The 16,650-nt window shown below is 40.3% G+C and overlaps 1 protein-coding gene across 1 annotated transcript in view; it reads right to left on the bottom strand.

The window, feature by feature from the left end:
• The window catches only part of LOC145343539 (uncharacterized), a 102,592-nt gene that overhangs the window by 31,825 nt on the left and 54,117 nt on the right, over positions 1–16,650 (bottom strand). The window contains exons 10-11 of the mRNA XM_080189789.1: positions 6,848–7,002; positions 2,410–2,487 (exon numbers count right to left, since the gene is read on the bottom strand). Of these exons, the coding sequence (XP_080045915.1) occupies positions 2,410–2,487; positions 6,848–7,002 (233 nt within the window). The remainder of the gene's footprint in view (positions 1–2,409; positions 2,488–6,847; positions 7,003–16,650) is intronic.

Here is a 16,650-nt window from a genome sequence, read left to right as displayed (position 1 = left end):
TTCATCACTATCTACCACACCTCCGACTTTGGTGTCATCAGCAAACTTACTAATCCACCCAACTATACCCTCATCCAGATCATTAATAAAAATTACAAACAGCAGTGGCCCCAAAACAGATCCCTGAGGCACACCACTCGTAACCGAACTCCATGATGAATATTTACCATCAACCACCACCCTCTGTCTCCTATCTGCTAGCCAATTCCTGATCCAATTACCTAGATCACCCCCAATCCCATACATCTGCATTTTCTGCAGAAGCCTACCATGGTGAACCTTATCAAACGCCTTACTAAAATCCATATACACCACGTCAACTGCCTTACCCCTATCCACCTCTTTGGTCACTTTCTCAAAGAACTTATACCATCCTTATTTGCTGATTCAGAAAATGCCAAATGAAGTAGTGTCATTTTGCGGAGCAGCTTGGTACCTCAGTCTAAAGCATTTAAGCATCTAGTTATAGACATCAGAGAAGGGAGTTTAGAAAACCCTTAGGCAGCCATATATCAGCCAAAATATCATAAAAGTGACATTCTGAGGACGCTAGAAAACTGAAATAAAAACAAAAAATGCTGGTTAAACTGGTAGCATCTGTGAAGAGGGAAGCAGAGTTAGGGAGACCGATTCTGAGCTCACGTTAGCCATGTATGGGATCACCAACATGGGAGCAAAATCCATCAACTATCAGAAAACAAGAAACTCACCAATTTTCAATGCCCCTTGTCGGCGAATGAATTTGAAAAACGCTGCGAAGCCTGGGACCCTCCTTTAAATACATTAGCATGTCATTAGCGAGCACTCACTCCGGGACTTCCCCCATCACTGAATATTCAGTGGGAATCTCTGGTGTGATGTCAAGCTGGTGCCAGTTACAACAGCTAAGAACAATAAAAACAGGCGAGGGTTGTGATCTTGATGGACAGATGTCTGCAGAAATGCAGTTATAGACCTTTGTTCCACACCATCCAGAAGTTTGGTCAGGGCTCCTATGGAGAATCTTGGTGCTGGCTTCCTGACAGCTATTACCATGACTGGATCTGGAAAGTGCTGAGGAGGTGCTTAAAACAAATGCCCGACTGTTTGAACAGATTAAATTTTCCTGGCCCGAGTGAATCAGCAGCAAGCCACCACAAGCACAGCATGAATCACGTGAAAAAAAATTGTTAAATAGGCTCAATATTCCATGAAATTTCGTGCCATTGGCGCTGGCAGCATTCTCACCAGTGTTCTCACTGGAACCAACACTTTGAACAAATACGGTAAGATTCCGCCCAACATTTTAAGTCCAATGTGGCTCATCTTTGAATCTCCAGAAATAAATATCTTACATTGGTTAAAACTGCACTTTAAAACCTGCCATTTCTAGTAAAATTAACAGTTAAGACTGTTCAATCTTTTTATTTAGAAGACAACATTTTACAAGTTACTTACATGGAAGATAAAAATGAGAAAAAGTGTTGAGGAAAAAAATTAGATGCTTGAAAAGGTTTCATTTCAATAACATTCCAAAAATCAGTTTTCATTTTAAATTTCACAAGCATGATGAGGAAATAGAGTTGTGTATTTCAACATTTTTTGACTAGCGCTAATCAGGACAGATGCAAAAATGCCAAATTTCAAAGTGCGCAACAATTTGTACTGCATGATAAAAGGTTGCTAATTGGAAAGTTGACTCTGATCAGTCAAGGTGGTGCCACAGAGGATACTGCAGGGAGCTATTGTCCCCTAAGAATCTCAGTGCAATCGGAGCAGTACCAATTGTGGGCAGTATAACCCTATGAACACAAGGGAAGTGGTATTGTTTCATATGCTTCCTTCACAATGGAACCCTGAAGAGGTAAGGGAGGCAACAGATCTAGCATTGCTTAGGAATATAAACATTTTCAGGACTTTCAACAAACACAAATACACTTATAATTTAATAGGCACGATCAAAATATAACACGCATGCGTTGTCAAGGATGCCAGAATGTACCCAGCATCTTTGTGTCCTTCCCATGTAAACATCTTTGACACTAGGAGCAGAATTTCCATAATGGTGTTTGGGTGAATGATCTATTTGGGTACAGTGCAGAAAGGGAAAACAAACAACGTGGAATTCATGCTACCAATGGAAGTCGCTCATTAATTTAAACTAACAAAAGAATATTTATGAAGGTTATCATGGGTATTTAATCCTTCCTGCCCAATCATGTGACATATAATGCAATATGTCCATGTACAATAAGAGGAACATCTGCTCCCATGCCTCAACTCACTTTGTTTTTGCACTGAAGATAAATCCAAAGATCTCTTGGTCAAACTACTGTTTCTAATCTTTTTTCTTCATTGTCTATTCTAGAACTTTACTTATTCTGCAAAAGACATCACCATGGTCAATATTAAAATAAAGAACAGCATTACCTGGTTTTGTGCTTTTTAATCAAAATATTGATGCTTTCATCCATTAGGTGACATCCGTTGACAAGGAGTCTGTAAAGACTACAAAAAGAACATGATTTGCATTCAGATGATTTTGTGCTGACTTAGAACAGGTGCTGGAGTGTGGTGGCTAGAGGATTTTCACAGTAACTTCATTGCAGTGTTAATGTAAGCCTATTTTGTGACAATAATAAATAAACTTAAAACTTAAAAACAAAGCAGTTACTTGAATGAATAACCATTACTGTCTTTCTTAATTCTTTCATACGATGCAGGCATTGCCAACTTTTATTGCTCATCCCTAATTGCCCTTTTAGTTTACGTAATGTTATTTTTTGCATGTTAAGCTAAGAAGGTAGAGCTCCAGTATCACTGTCTTAAGTTCAAGAAAATCATAAAAACACATTTATCTTTAAAGTGAAAGCTAGAAATAGCAAGTTCAATCTTTGCAATCATTTGAACAAGGTATTCATCCTGAAATAATGTTAATGCTAGGTACACATGCTAGAAACTTAGTGCTAGTTGAAAATGTGGTTAGAGTTTGTTTTGATGGTATCTTTTGAAAACTGAATGAATTTTGCTGCTTGGCCCGAGAACACTTTATGCCCTAAAGATTAATGAAGACACCAGAGTGGGCCAAAGAAATGTAGCTTGTAGGAAATTTTGGTAAGCGTTTTCATGTTTGTTCCCAAAAATGTGCTGCATCTCAACCAGAAATTCCGCCCTGCAAACATAAAGAGCATTTGACATGTAATTAGACACAAGAATGGGGAAGTTGGAATTTTGGGCATAAACTTCACAGTTTAAACCACCCTTATGGTTTGCCAGTACTGTTAGGAGGAATTTAAACAGGTTTGGCAGGGAAGGGGACACAGAGCATCAGTAAAGGAGAGACACATCCTACTATAGTAAAGAAAGTAAGTCAGAGTGAGTTCAGCTATAATGGTGTCAAGACAGTAAGGCAAGGCTGGATGGTCTTCAATGTGAGGAGTGCAACAGATAAAACTGATAAGTTAAGGGTGTGGACTAACACATAGAATTGTGACATTGTTGCCAAAGAGACATGGTTGAGGAAAGGGTAGGACTGGTAACTCAACATTCTACAGTATTGGATCTTTAGGTGAGACAGAGGGTGTAAAAAGGGAGGCAGTGTTGCACTATTAATTAAGGAGTCAATTACTGCAATAAGGAGACATGATATCCTGGAAGATTCTTCAAATGAGGCTTTGAGGGTAGAACTTAGGAAACAAAAGAGGGCAGCCACAAGACTGGGAGTGTATTATAAGCCCCAAAGGGTTCATTGGAAATAGAGGAGCAAATATGTAGACAATTCACTGAGAATAATAATCAGGTAATTATACTAGGGAATTTCAACTGCCCCGACACAATTGGGATAGTCATTATGTAAAGGGTTTAGAGAGGGAAGATTTCTTGAAACGCATTCAGGGGAGTTTTTTGAATCAGTATGTAGAAGACTTTGAGGGACAGAGCAGTGCTGGATCTGGAGAATTAAGCTGGACAAGTATTCAATGTATCAGTGGGGGAGCATTTTAGTTTAAGTAATGCTGAACACAACATGGTTCAGGTTTGTTACGGACAAAGAAAAAGAAGCCAACAAAATATGGTTTTGGTTTGGGAGAAGCAGGATCTGGCTAAAGTTGACTGGGAACAGCTCCTTGCAAGAAAATCTACAGCGGAGCAGTGTGGGGAGGGAGGGGTATTCAAAAGGAAAACACAAAGCGTTCAGGTCCTATGTTTTCCCTATTGGAGAAATGTAGGAGCAATGAATTCAGGAAAATCTGGATGTCTAGGACAATTCAGGACTGGGTAAGGATGATGATAAAGGCTTTTAGCAAGTCAAATTCAACTGCAGCCCTAGAGGAATGTAGGAAATGCAAAATGGAACTTAAGAAAGTAACTAGAAGAACAAAAAGGGGCCACGAGAAAGGATTTTGAACAAGATTTAGGAGAATTCTAAAATATCCTGTAAACAGATTAAGGGGAAGAGGTTAATCAGGAAGAGTCTAGAGCGCATTAGAGACCAAGGGAGCAATCTTTGTGTGAAGCTTCAGGACATTGGAAGGGTGTTAAATGAATACTTCTCATTGGTCTTCACTCAAGAAAAGGAGAATGTAGGCACAGAATTCAAGAAAAAGGACTGTGAGGAACCTGCACAGTTTGACATAGGAAATGGGGAGGTATTGGAGGCTTAAAAATAGGTAAATCCCCTAGCCCAGATGCATTGCATCCCAGCTGCTATGGAAGGTGAGACAGAAAATTGCAGAGGCTCTGACGCAAATTTTTAATTCCTCTCTGGCCATGGAGGAAGAGCCAGTGGACTGGCAGATGGCTAATGTGATTCCACTATTCAGGAACGATGGTAGAAATGAACCAGGAAATTACAGACTGCTGAGTCTCACATCAGTGATAGGGAAACTATTGGAGAAAATTCTGAAGGAGAGAATTAATCACCACTTGGAAAGGCGTGGGTTGATTAGGGATAGTCAGAATGGCTTTGTCAGTGGGAGATCATGCCTAACAAATGTGATAGAATGTTTCAAAAAAATGATCGAGTGTGTGGATAAGGGAAACGTAGTTGATATAGTTTATATGGATTTTCGCAAAGCCTTTGGCAAGGTCTGACATGGAAGACTGATTGAGAAGGCTGGAGCACATGGAATTCAGGGAAACTTGGCAGATGGATTCAAAACTGTCTTAGTAATAGGACATAAAGGATGGCGGAAGAATGCTGTTTGAGTGGTTGGAGGCCAGTGTCCAGTGGTGTACTACAAAGGTTAGTGCTGGGCTCCTTATTGTTTGTCATATACTTAAACGATGTAGGTGAGAATGTGGGAGGAATGATAAACAAGTTTGTAGATAACACCAAGATTGTAGGGTGGTTAATAGTGAAGGTGGTTGTAGGTTAAGGAAAATATAATGGGTTGGTGAGATGGGGAGAGAAATGGCAGATGGTATTTAATCCTGAGGTGTGGAGTTGATGCACTTTGGAAGAATAAACAGGACTAGGGAGTATTTTATGAATGGCAGGACACTAGGAAGCTCAGAGAAGAGATAGATCTAGAGGTACTTATTCACAGATCCCTCAAGGTGACTCAGTAGATGAATAGAGTACTTAATAAGGCATATGGGACACTTGCATTTATCACTTGTGGTATAGAGTATAAGAGCAGGGAGGTTATGCTGGAGCTGTGCAGAACATTTGGTAGGTCACAGCTGGAGTACTGTATGCAGTTCTGGTCACCTTACTATAGGAAGGATGTGATTGCACTAGAGGAGGTACACCCAGGATGTTGCCTGGGATGGAACATGTGAACTATGGGGAGAACATAAGAACATAAGAAATAGGAGCAGGAGAAGGCCATCTAGCCCTTCGAGCCTGCCCCACCATTCAATAAGATCATGGCTGATCTGTCGTGGCTCAGTTCCACTTTCCCGCCCTCTCCCCATAACCCTTAATCCCCTCTCTTATCAAAAACCCATCAACCCGCCTCTTAAAAATATTTAGCGAGGTAGCCCCCACCACTTCAACGGGCTAAGCTTGGACTATTTTCTTTAGAACAGAGGAGGTTGAGGGGAGAAATGATTGAGATGTATAAGATAATGAGGGCTTTGGACAGGGTGAATATGAAGCAGCTGTTCCCCTTGCTAAAGGGGAAATCATGAGGGGCATAGTTCTAGGGTAAGGGGCAGGAGATTTAGAGGGGATTTGAGAAAAAATTGTTTCATCCAGAGTGTGATTAGAATCTGGAATGCCGTGTCTGGGAATGTAGTGGAGGCTGAAAACCTTACAACCTTTTAAAAAAGGTATTTGGATTAGCGTTTGAAATGTCATAACATTCAAGGATATGGAAAAAGTGCCGGAAAATGGAATAAGTGCAACTTTAGTGGTAGTTATTGTCGGTGCAAACTCGATGGGCCAAAGGGCCTTTTCTGCGCTGTATGACTCTATGACACTAAGTGTATTTTTTCATAATGGGCAATAGCTTACTCCAGTACTTGTGCAGAAAATGGTATCAATTGTTTTAAAATATTTTTTGCCAGAAGTTCCCTTTTTGTATTGTTTCATGCAACTGCTATGAGCCCAGGGTAGCGCCCCAGCCTCAGAAGGTAATCTGAAAAGAAAGGCTAGCCAACATGTAGCATGATTCTGTTAAAAAACCTATAGGAATATTTGATTAGGTGGGTTTGTGAAGTGGTGAGCGGTGGATGTGGTGGCGAAGGGGTAATGATCAAACATTCACATGTAAGTAGTCTTTTCTGAAATATTTCTTTCAAATAAAAGAATGCTATCTCTTTAAAATCTGATTAGGAATAAAATCTGGTTCAGAATAAATTTAATTTGCACCCATTACTAGCAGATTTAACATAATTCACCAATAGCAAAGTACGTGGCACATACCCTGGGGAAGCTTGAGCCAGTGCTACGATGCCTTTGCTGGTAGCTGCAGTCCAACTGACATCCACGGAAGTTAGGTTGTGACAAACTGCACTTGCACAGAGCAGAATTTTGTCCCCTGTCAGCATTGGCCCACTGCAGCTTGTAACACTTAGCTCCTGTGTGTTGAGAAATTTTATTTTTACAATAGGAACCTGAATTAGCTTAACGCTGCAATTCAAAACATGCACAATCTGATTTATTGACATGAGATTCTTTTTCATTAGCCATATTAATGAACATTTAACAAGACTAGGTAATCCGATTTTGGGGCATATTAAAACATGCCTTCATCACCTTTTCAAGAGTAACTAGGGATGGGCAATATACGCTGGCTAGCAAGCAGCACCTATGTCCCACAAATAAAAAAGTTGGAAGAATAGGCAGAAGCAGCCAGAGGAGGGGCACTGGAAGGAGATCAAAAAGAACACAAAAATTCCAGAGAAACAAACCTTTAAACATGCCAGGAGAGAAAAACTGCTCTGGGAAGAAATTTTCTTTTTCACAAGTGCCATGCTGGCTAAGATATTCCTTCTCTCTCTGCCGGTATAATGAAAAAGCACAATGAACTGATGAGGACAAGAAAGGTCCACAGTCTCTCAGCTTCCTGTCTCAGAATAAGACTTAGGCCATTTAGCACTGAAATGAGGAGGAATTTCTTTACAAAGGATGATGATTCTTTGGAATTCTCTACCTCAGAGGCTCGGTCATTGAGCATATTCAAGACAGAGATTGATAGATTTCTAGATATTAAAAATATCAGAGGATATGAAGGTAGTGTGGGAAAATGACATTGGGGTTCTTGGTCAGCTGTTCCTCTAGCATGTTTTGCAGCTTTTTGTTCACAAGACTATAAGCAATAGAAACAGGAGTAGGCCATTTGTCCCCTCAAGCCTGCTCCAACATTGAATAAAATCATGGCTGATCTAACATTCTTCACATTCACTTTCCTGCCCTTTCCCAGGAACCCTTGATTTCCTTACTGATCAAATGTCTATCTATCTCAGCCTTAAATGTACAGAAGGACTTTGCCCTCACAGCTCTCTGATGCAAGGAATTTACAACCTTCAGAAAAATTCCTCCTCATCTCAGTCTTAAATTAAGTTTTTTGACAATATGCCTCTGGTCCGAGACTCTCCCATGAGGGGGAATACCCTCTCAGCATTTACCCCTTAAGAATTCTATATATTTTAATGAAATCACTTCACATTCTTCTACATTCCAATAACTCCCAACCTGTTTAACCTTTCCCCATAAGACAATCCCTCCATATCAGGGATCATCCTTGTGAACCTTCTATGAACTACCCCCAATTAAATAATATTCTTCCTTAAATAAGGGGGCCAAAACTGCTCACAGTACTCCAGATGTACAGTTGAAGCAAGACTTCTCTACTTTTATACTCCAAACCCCTTGAAATAAGAGCCAACATTAACCTTCCTGATTACCCGCTTCATCTGTGTGCTTGCTTTCTGTGTTTCATGCACAAGTATCCTCAAGTCCCTTTGTGTTGTAGTTTTCTGCATTTTTTTCTCTATTTAAAAATACTTTGTTCTTCCTTCCAAAATGAACAACTTCACATTTTCCCACATGATAATCCATTTGCCAGCATTTTGTCCACATACTTAATCTATCAATATTTCTTCGGAAACTGTATCCCTCTCACTATTTGCCTTTCCAACTGTTTATGTGTCATCTGCAAATTTGGCTACAGTACATCCACTTCCTTCCTCCAAGTCATTAATACATATTGTAAACAGTTGCAGTCCCAGCACTGATCCCTGTGGAACCCTACTGGTTACAGGTCACCAACCTGAAAAAGAACTCCTTATCCTCATTTGTGTTTCCTGCCCATCAGCCAATTCTCTGTCTATGCCAATCTATTATCGCCTACACCATGGGCTCTTATTTTATGACTTAACATTTTGTGAGGTTCCCTGTCAAACACTTTCTGGAAGTCCAAATACAACACATATACTGGTTAATTATGTTCCCTATATATTTGACTGGATATTTAAGCTATTTACCAAAGCACTCAAACCAAAGCAGGCAGAAAGTCTCTTAGGCAGTGTTTGGAAGGTTAAGGCCCTACCAAATCAGGTTCTCAACCAGTCCCAGTTTGTATTCCAATTTGGGTCACACATCAAACAAGTTCAAAGCCAGGTGGGCAAACACATTTTCTCTCAAGTTGTAATCAGCCCCAGTTCTTATTCCTCTGCAGGCACTTAGACAGCCAACCATCTCTGCGCAAGCCCTCTCTTCTTTTCATACCCACCTCTGCATTCTGTTTCAGTGTAATGCCTGGGAGGCAGTGTCTGTAACCTGCTATGTGGCTGTGGCCAGGAAGAAATGAAACACATGTGCAGGGAAGCACTGGTCCTTCTGAACTCTGCCCACTGCGTGTTAGTGACAGTCAAAGGAATTGTTTAACTTGAAGCACACTTTGCTGAAGATCACAACATACAGCAAGGGAACAGTTTATGAAGTGTTGCAGCTCCCAAGAAAAGGAGACAGTGTGTTGTTGACAGAACCATTGGCTAATTACATAAGAACATAAGAAATAGGTGCAGGAGTAGGCCATCTGGCCCTTCGAGCCTGCCCCGCCATTCAATAAGATCATGGCTGATCTGTCATGGCTCAGTTCCACATTCCCGCCCTCTCCCCATAACCCTTAATCCCCTCTCTTATCAAAAACCCATCAACCCGCGTCTTAAAAATATTTAGCGAGGTAGCCTCCACCACTTCAACGGGCAGAGAATTCCAGAGATTCACCAGCCTTTGAGTGAAGAAGTTCTTCCTCAACTCCGTTCTAAACCGCACCCCCCCCCCTTTATCTTGAGGCTGTGCCCCCTAGTCCTACTGTCCTTTCTGATTACTCAAAGATGAAGTGGGGACAGGTGGGCAGCACTGCCATTTTTGATAGCAAAGCTTTGGAAGTTCTGTGGCACAATATGTGCCAAAGGAAGGTGGCTCCATTTGGGCCCAAATGTTTGCCCTTATAGTAAAAGTGCAGGTGTCACCTGCTTGAAAAGAATTTGCCAAGTAAGTCAAAGGGGTAATCCAGATCAGCTGTATTTGTTTCCAGATAAGAAACCTCACTAGTAATAGCACAATGGAGTTCTCAGTTTTGCTCACATCACTTGGAGGATCTTTGAATCATGTCAGAAATTTAAACTAGGAGCTGAGTTTATTCTTTATTTCACGGATAAAGTAAAAACGGTTTGACTTGTGCAACCATAGGTTGTTTTTTTCCTGCTATATGTGTTTACTGTAGACTTCTTCAACTGCCAGCACAGAGCTGTGGCAATCTTCACTTTGATGTGAAGACCAATTCCTGATCCAGATGTTGTGTGCAGTGTATTACATAGATTACTCTGGCAACCTTCCATAAGAAGTGGGGGTAGCAAAGTCACAACTCCTTTAATATGCAAAATGGAGTTTTATCCAGGAAAACCAACAAATGTATTCAGCAAAAAAATAGCAAAGGGGAAACAGGAAAAAGAAACCACCCTTTTCTTTCTGATCTGCTTCAAACGAAGCTTACACTATGGACAAAGTGTTATATATTTTTTAAAAAGTGCGAGGTTGCTTTAAGAGCTAATCATGATGATGGTCATTAAGGGGTGTGCTTAGATTGTTGGTTTACTTTCTTTCTGCAGACAGAGAGGTCTTCAACAAAAGCTGTTGTGTGTTAGTTGAATCCATGAGTGCAAACCATTTTCTGCTAAAACTCACAACCCCTAACATAGTTAGAGCATTACGCTAGTTTACTGGTGCTTGCAAAGTTCAGATCTCAACATTACAGTATTTTTGATATTTAGATGAGGCCTTGGATTCCAGTGTGCCTCAATTTTTCAACCTCAAATCGCAGGTTGTAAAAGAGATGCTCCACAAATCGATCATGGGAGATTAACTAATGGATGGTAGGACCCACACTTGCTACATTGAAAGACTCACCAGCATCACAGCATTTCAGACTTTATCCTATAATGTGAGAGACAAGGTTAGACTCTGAAATGTACATGAATTTGATTGTATGCCACTGTTGCCACAAACGCAACACTAAAACTGATAGCCCAGAATTAACAAAAATAACTAACAAGAGCACAAGTGAATGCCAAGAACTGATTTAACTGTATGAAATATATCTTCGAACTTTTAACTTAATAACTTTGAAATTCCTATGCAGGGGACCAAAAGAAGCAGTTCTCTTCTTTGAAAGACAATATATTATAATCCCTGATAGAGTAGGGGCCCTTGTGCCATCAAATGCCCTAGTGTCAGGAAGGTGATAGTAGCAGCAAAATAGTACCACCTTCTGAACTTCCTGTTCTTCCCAATTCTGTTGGCAAGAACAGCAAAAGTGGAACATAGGAACACAAGAAATACAAGACTGTATGGCCCTCAAGCCAACTCTGCCATTTAATAAAATCATGGCTGACCTATGAGGTTTCCAGATTTGGGTAAAAATGTCAGAGCAATATTTTTTTAACTATCTTCTAATAAAGTGGATTAACTAAGCTTTTTTAATCTGGGCCCACTTGCTTCAGCTCCATATCACAATTCAGTTCTGTCTTTCCCTTTCCCCCCCTGTGCACTCACCATCCCCACTGCAGGAGTCCAAGAAATGTAGTTACATGACCTTACACACTATCCTAAAATGGAGAATACAGGTGACTAGGAGAGTACAATTCCTGGAATTACTGCATGGTTTGGCCCCTTGTCTGAGAGATTTAATTGAAAGAAATTTGAAAAGACACAAACCTATTCCATTCTACGTATTTTAAGTGCTTGCTTAAGAACAGAAGAGGTCAAACTACCTGTTTGCCCAATCAGGAAAATGGCACAGGGGCCTAAAAAAAGTAGGGAGGAAGTAGAACAGATTCAGGGCAGAAACTATTGGTTATGTAATCATACTTAACAATATATTTTTCCCGGGTATTTTGAAAGAAGCATTCATTCATTTATTTAAAAGTAAGTTTATTCCTCCAACCATTTAAGTAATAGACAGGGTGATTTATGAGAGTACAACTACCATTTGAACAATAGAAGCACTAACAGTAATTTATTTAAATGTTACAAAGAATAAAGTTTTGTTTATACATGAGGAATTCCTGATCAGAATTGAGCCATCCAATGGTACCATCTCCAACCAGGGAAACAAGGAATGCTGAGACTTCACCCACACTCATGGAGCTTGGCTCACAATCCTCTCTTTATCACTGTAATGTATGTTAGCAGGGGAGAAAAACTAATAACAGGGCAGAGCTATTAAAGGAATTGAAGCATTCTAAGTAAAGCAAAAACTTTAAGCAATCATTCCTTCAAGATGTTTCCACAACAATTACAACTTTTAAAATGTTCAATTTAAGACAATAGAAAAATTCTAACAATGGCTATTCAAAAGATAATCAAAACATTTATCTTAATGACATATAATGAATTTGACACGTTATTGGGATCAACCTAACAAAAACCCTGTAATTTTCTTACATATTTGACGATGGTGCAATCATGCCATTCTATTACTTAGTGTTTAATAGCCCACAAATTTAATTTCCTCATCTTTTATACACTTCATTTATGCTTCACTAATGCTTCTGTTTAACTCTGCAAAAAGCAATTTACAAGCCTGGTCACCATGTCTTTATGCCAGACATCTAACAAAGGTGTGCCATTGATAGTAACATGAGTACTTGTAATTCCTCACTGTATTTACCTTACCAACCTTTGATCCAGGATCTAATTTAGCTGTTCGAAAACAATGAAAGAAGGCCTTTAGCACCAAATCCTGTTGCCAGACATGAATTGCAACAACAATGTTTCTTATGGCTGATTCACCCAGCAATTCCTAACTACATTTACAATAGAATTCCCGTGGCTTTCATATCTACTGGTGGATTCAATCCAACACGTTGTATGCAATATTTAAAGTAGCTAATATTATTACATCATTAAAAAAAAGCTATGTATTTCTCCTCAATTAAATATTTTCTCTGATCTTCGCGTAACTAGGAATTGATTGAATGTCCTTTTCTTAGAATCAAGGTGTACGGTAAGCTCTGGCCATTCAGTCAATTATGCTCCTCGCCATCTCCACTCAAATTTGTTTCATACCAAAATAATTAAATAAATAATTCTCATGATGTGTCAAATGATTAAAATGCTATCAAGTGAGCCAACAGTAACGTAAGGCATTTACTTGAACACAAGGTATCTCCTTAAACTGTTTGCATTCATTTTTGCTTGATAACTCAGTGGAGAAGTTGATGGAATGGTTTGATCAAGCTGACCGGAAATACGGTCTCCTCAACAACGTTGACAAGACAAAGGTGATGGGGATGCATGGAAAGACATGCAAGGATCTGATTAACAATCTGAACAATTTGATACCTTCCGCTGTCTTGGATCACTCATCATTGAAGATGCAGGCCAGAATTCTCTCATACTACGGAATTCTCTGGTTCTGCCACCCGCACGCCCATTCCCATGGGTTTTCCAGCAGCATAGAATGGCTTCAATGGGAATTCCCATTGACAGTGGCGAGACCAGAAGATTCCACCACCATAGAATGGCTGCGGCCTTCCATCGCCAAGACAAACACAGAGGTGGGGCTGGAGAATCTCACCTGCATTGTCAACTAATGAAATTACAGCTAGACTTAACAAGGGCATGGTGTTGTGAACCCAATTAAAAATGTAGGAAGAAGCCACAGCATCTTGATTGCAACAATAATTTGTCTTCTAAAAGCCCTTGTGTGGCTGTTGACAACGTGTAGTTGTGAAAGCTCAGTGGAGGCTCAAATAACAGCTTCTGAAATGAAAGGACTCAGATATTAAAACCAAGAGAGAAAATGCTGGAAAATCTCAGACCTGGCAGCATCTCTTAGGAGAAAAAAGAGCTGACATTTAGAGTCCAGACGACCCTTTGTCAAAGCTAAAAGGCATAAAGTGGGAAATATTTATACTTAGGGTGAGGGAATGAAAGATGTGTCTTAGCCACAAAAACAAGGGAAAAGGCTAAGAGGTGCTAATGGCAGTCCATAGAGAGAATAGAAGTTATGAATGGCAGAGAAGCTGAAATCAGAGGGTAAGCTGTGACAGATAAAGATGTGGGGGGAGGGGAGTGATGAATGGGAAAGAGGTAAAATTAAGAAAAAAATGAGAAAATGGAAGGGGGGATAAAAAGGGGGAAGGAGTTTGGGGGGAAGAAAAAGAAAGCCAATACAGAAATAAAAGGTAGAGAACAGTTAAAAATTAAATAAAATGAAAATAAAGGGGTCAAGCTGGGGTAGAGCTAATCTTCTGAAATTGTTAATTCAATGTTGAGACCAGAAGGCTGTAACATGCTTAGCCAGAAGATGAGATACTGTTCCTCCAGTTTGCGTTGAGCTTCACTGGAACACTGCAGCAGGTCAAGGACAGACACGTGGGCATGGGAACAGCATCGTATGTTAAAATAGTAAGAAGTCTCACAACACCAGGTTAAAGTCCAAGAAGCTTATTTGGTAGCATAAGCTTTCAGAGCACTGTTCCTTCATCAGGTGAGCGACTCCACATATGTTAAAATGGCAAGCAACAGGAAGGTCAGGGTCCTGATTGCACACAGACTGAAGGTGCTCAGCAAAGTGATCACCCAGTCTATGCTTGGTCTCTCCAATATAGAGGAGACCAAATGAATATTATTTGTGTCAAGGATGGTCAAGCAGACAAATGATTAGGTGTTCGATAAAACTGGTATTAAAGGGAACTTGTTTGAAACAGTGACATCAAGGAAGTTCACATATTTTGGACAGGTGACACAAGGAGGAGGAAGAGGTAGTGCAAGACAAAATACCTGGAAAACATGCACAAGAAATACCTAAAATGGCATTGATGGATAATATTTGGACTGGCTTTTCTACGGGACAGACAGTGAGGGAAGATACAAATCAGTGGAGAAAGATTGTTCATAGTGCAGTCAATCTTTGGAACTGGAATGGTTGAAAGACAAAACAAGATAAGACAAGTTTACATTTATGGCCTCTTTAAAATTCTTACTTGTGCATAGTACATGAGTTCAGACCAGAAGTACCACCAAGATGGAAGCAAGAGGTAGAAATACTGTGGCGAGTAACACACCTTCTGGCTCCCCAAAACCTGTCCACCATCTACAAGGCACAAGTCAGGAATGTGATGGAATACTCTCTACTTGCTTGGATGAGTGCAGCTCCAACAACACTCAGGAAGTTTGACACTATCAAGGACAAAGTAGCCTGCTAGATTGGCACCACATCCACAAAAATCATTCCCTCCATCATCGATGCTCAGTGGCAGCAGTGTGCACCATCTACAAGATGCACTGCAGAAATTCACCAAAGATCCTTAGACAGCACCTTCCAAACCCAAGACCACTTCCATCTAGAAGGACAAGGGCAGCAGATACATGGGAACACCATCACTTGTAAGTTCCTCTCCAAGTCACACAAAATCCTGACTTGAAATATAACACCATACATTTGCAGTCACTGGGTCAAAATCTTGGAATTCCCTCCCTAATGGCATTTTGAGTCAACCCACAGCACATGGACTGCAGCAATTCAAGAAGGCAGCTCACACCACCTTCTCAAGGGCAACTAGAGAGGAGTAACAAATGCTGGCCAGCCAGTGATGCCCACGTCCCATGAATGAATAAAAAAAAGAGATGTGATAAGTGGCTTCCTGATTAGGAGCCCTGAATGAAGACTAGGTCTTCATGCATGTTATCTCTGTTCTTGTGACCTCCACTGGCTCCCAGTTCCCCAACCTTTCCAACTTAAATGTCTCCTCTTTGTATTTAAATTCTGTCATAGCCTTGCTCCACTAGCCTTATAAGCCCCATCAGAACTTTCCATTTCTTGACCCCTGTCTGACTGTCTATCCTTCCCTTTCCCATGCCTTCAAACTGCCGACAGCCCACTCTCTCAAATTTCATGAATAACTGCTTCCCGCCATAAGCACCTAATCAGGGAATATTAATCTGCTGTTCTGAATTGAATTCCATACTGTAATTAGTTTTGCAACCAATAGTCTAGCAAAGGATAAGAATCAGTCGGCTAGTCTAACGGTGTCCATCTTTGTAGCATATTAATGTTATGGCCTTTAATTTTACTTAGAACACAGCCCAGTAAACCATTTAAACCTTTCAATGTAGGGATTCAGTTTTAAATGCTTTGCAGGAGAATGGAACAGATATTCTAGAGGTGACGAAAAGCTTGGTCAAAGATGGTCTTTCTGAAAGCTTAAGACTAAAAGAGAAAAGTAGAGAAGTATAGGAGTTTAGGCAGGGATTACAAATACTGGGGCCAATAGAGTCAAAACTCTGCCAATCATGAATTGGTGACGGGGAATGGAACACAGGACACTGGATAAGTTGCAAGACTGAAGAAGTGTGCAGACTAAGGGCAGACCAAAGCCATGGAGTGATATGGAGATGGGAATCCTGTCTATGCAGTTTAGGGATACCTACAGTTCTGTTAGAGGGAGTTCCAGGATTTTCAGCTAGTGGCAATGAAGAAATGGTAATGCAGCTCGAAGTCAGAATGTTGTGAGAGTTGAAGGAGAACTTGTAGTAGATTGCTTTCCCGTATGTTATGGTAAGGTTATATAATGATGTGGGTATGCTGGCGTTGGACTGGCGTAAACACAGTAAAAAGTCTGACAACACCAGGTTTTAGTCCAATCGATTTATTTGATAATATACTCACAAGCTTTTGAGGTTTCCCTCTGTCAGGTGAATGGAGAGTTCTG

The sequence above is a fragment of the Carcharhinus amblyrhynchos genome, chromosome 5, assembly GCF_965287045.1.
Source record: "Carcharhinus amblyrhynchos chromosome 5, sCarAmb.v2.hapA, whole genome shotgun sequence".
Lineage (NCBI taxonomy): Eukaryota > Metazoa > Chordata > Chondrichthyes > Carcharhiniformes > Carcharhinidae > Carcharhinus > Carcharhinus amblyrhynchos.
This window is presented reverse-complemented; position numbering and strand designations above follow the sequence as displayed.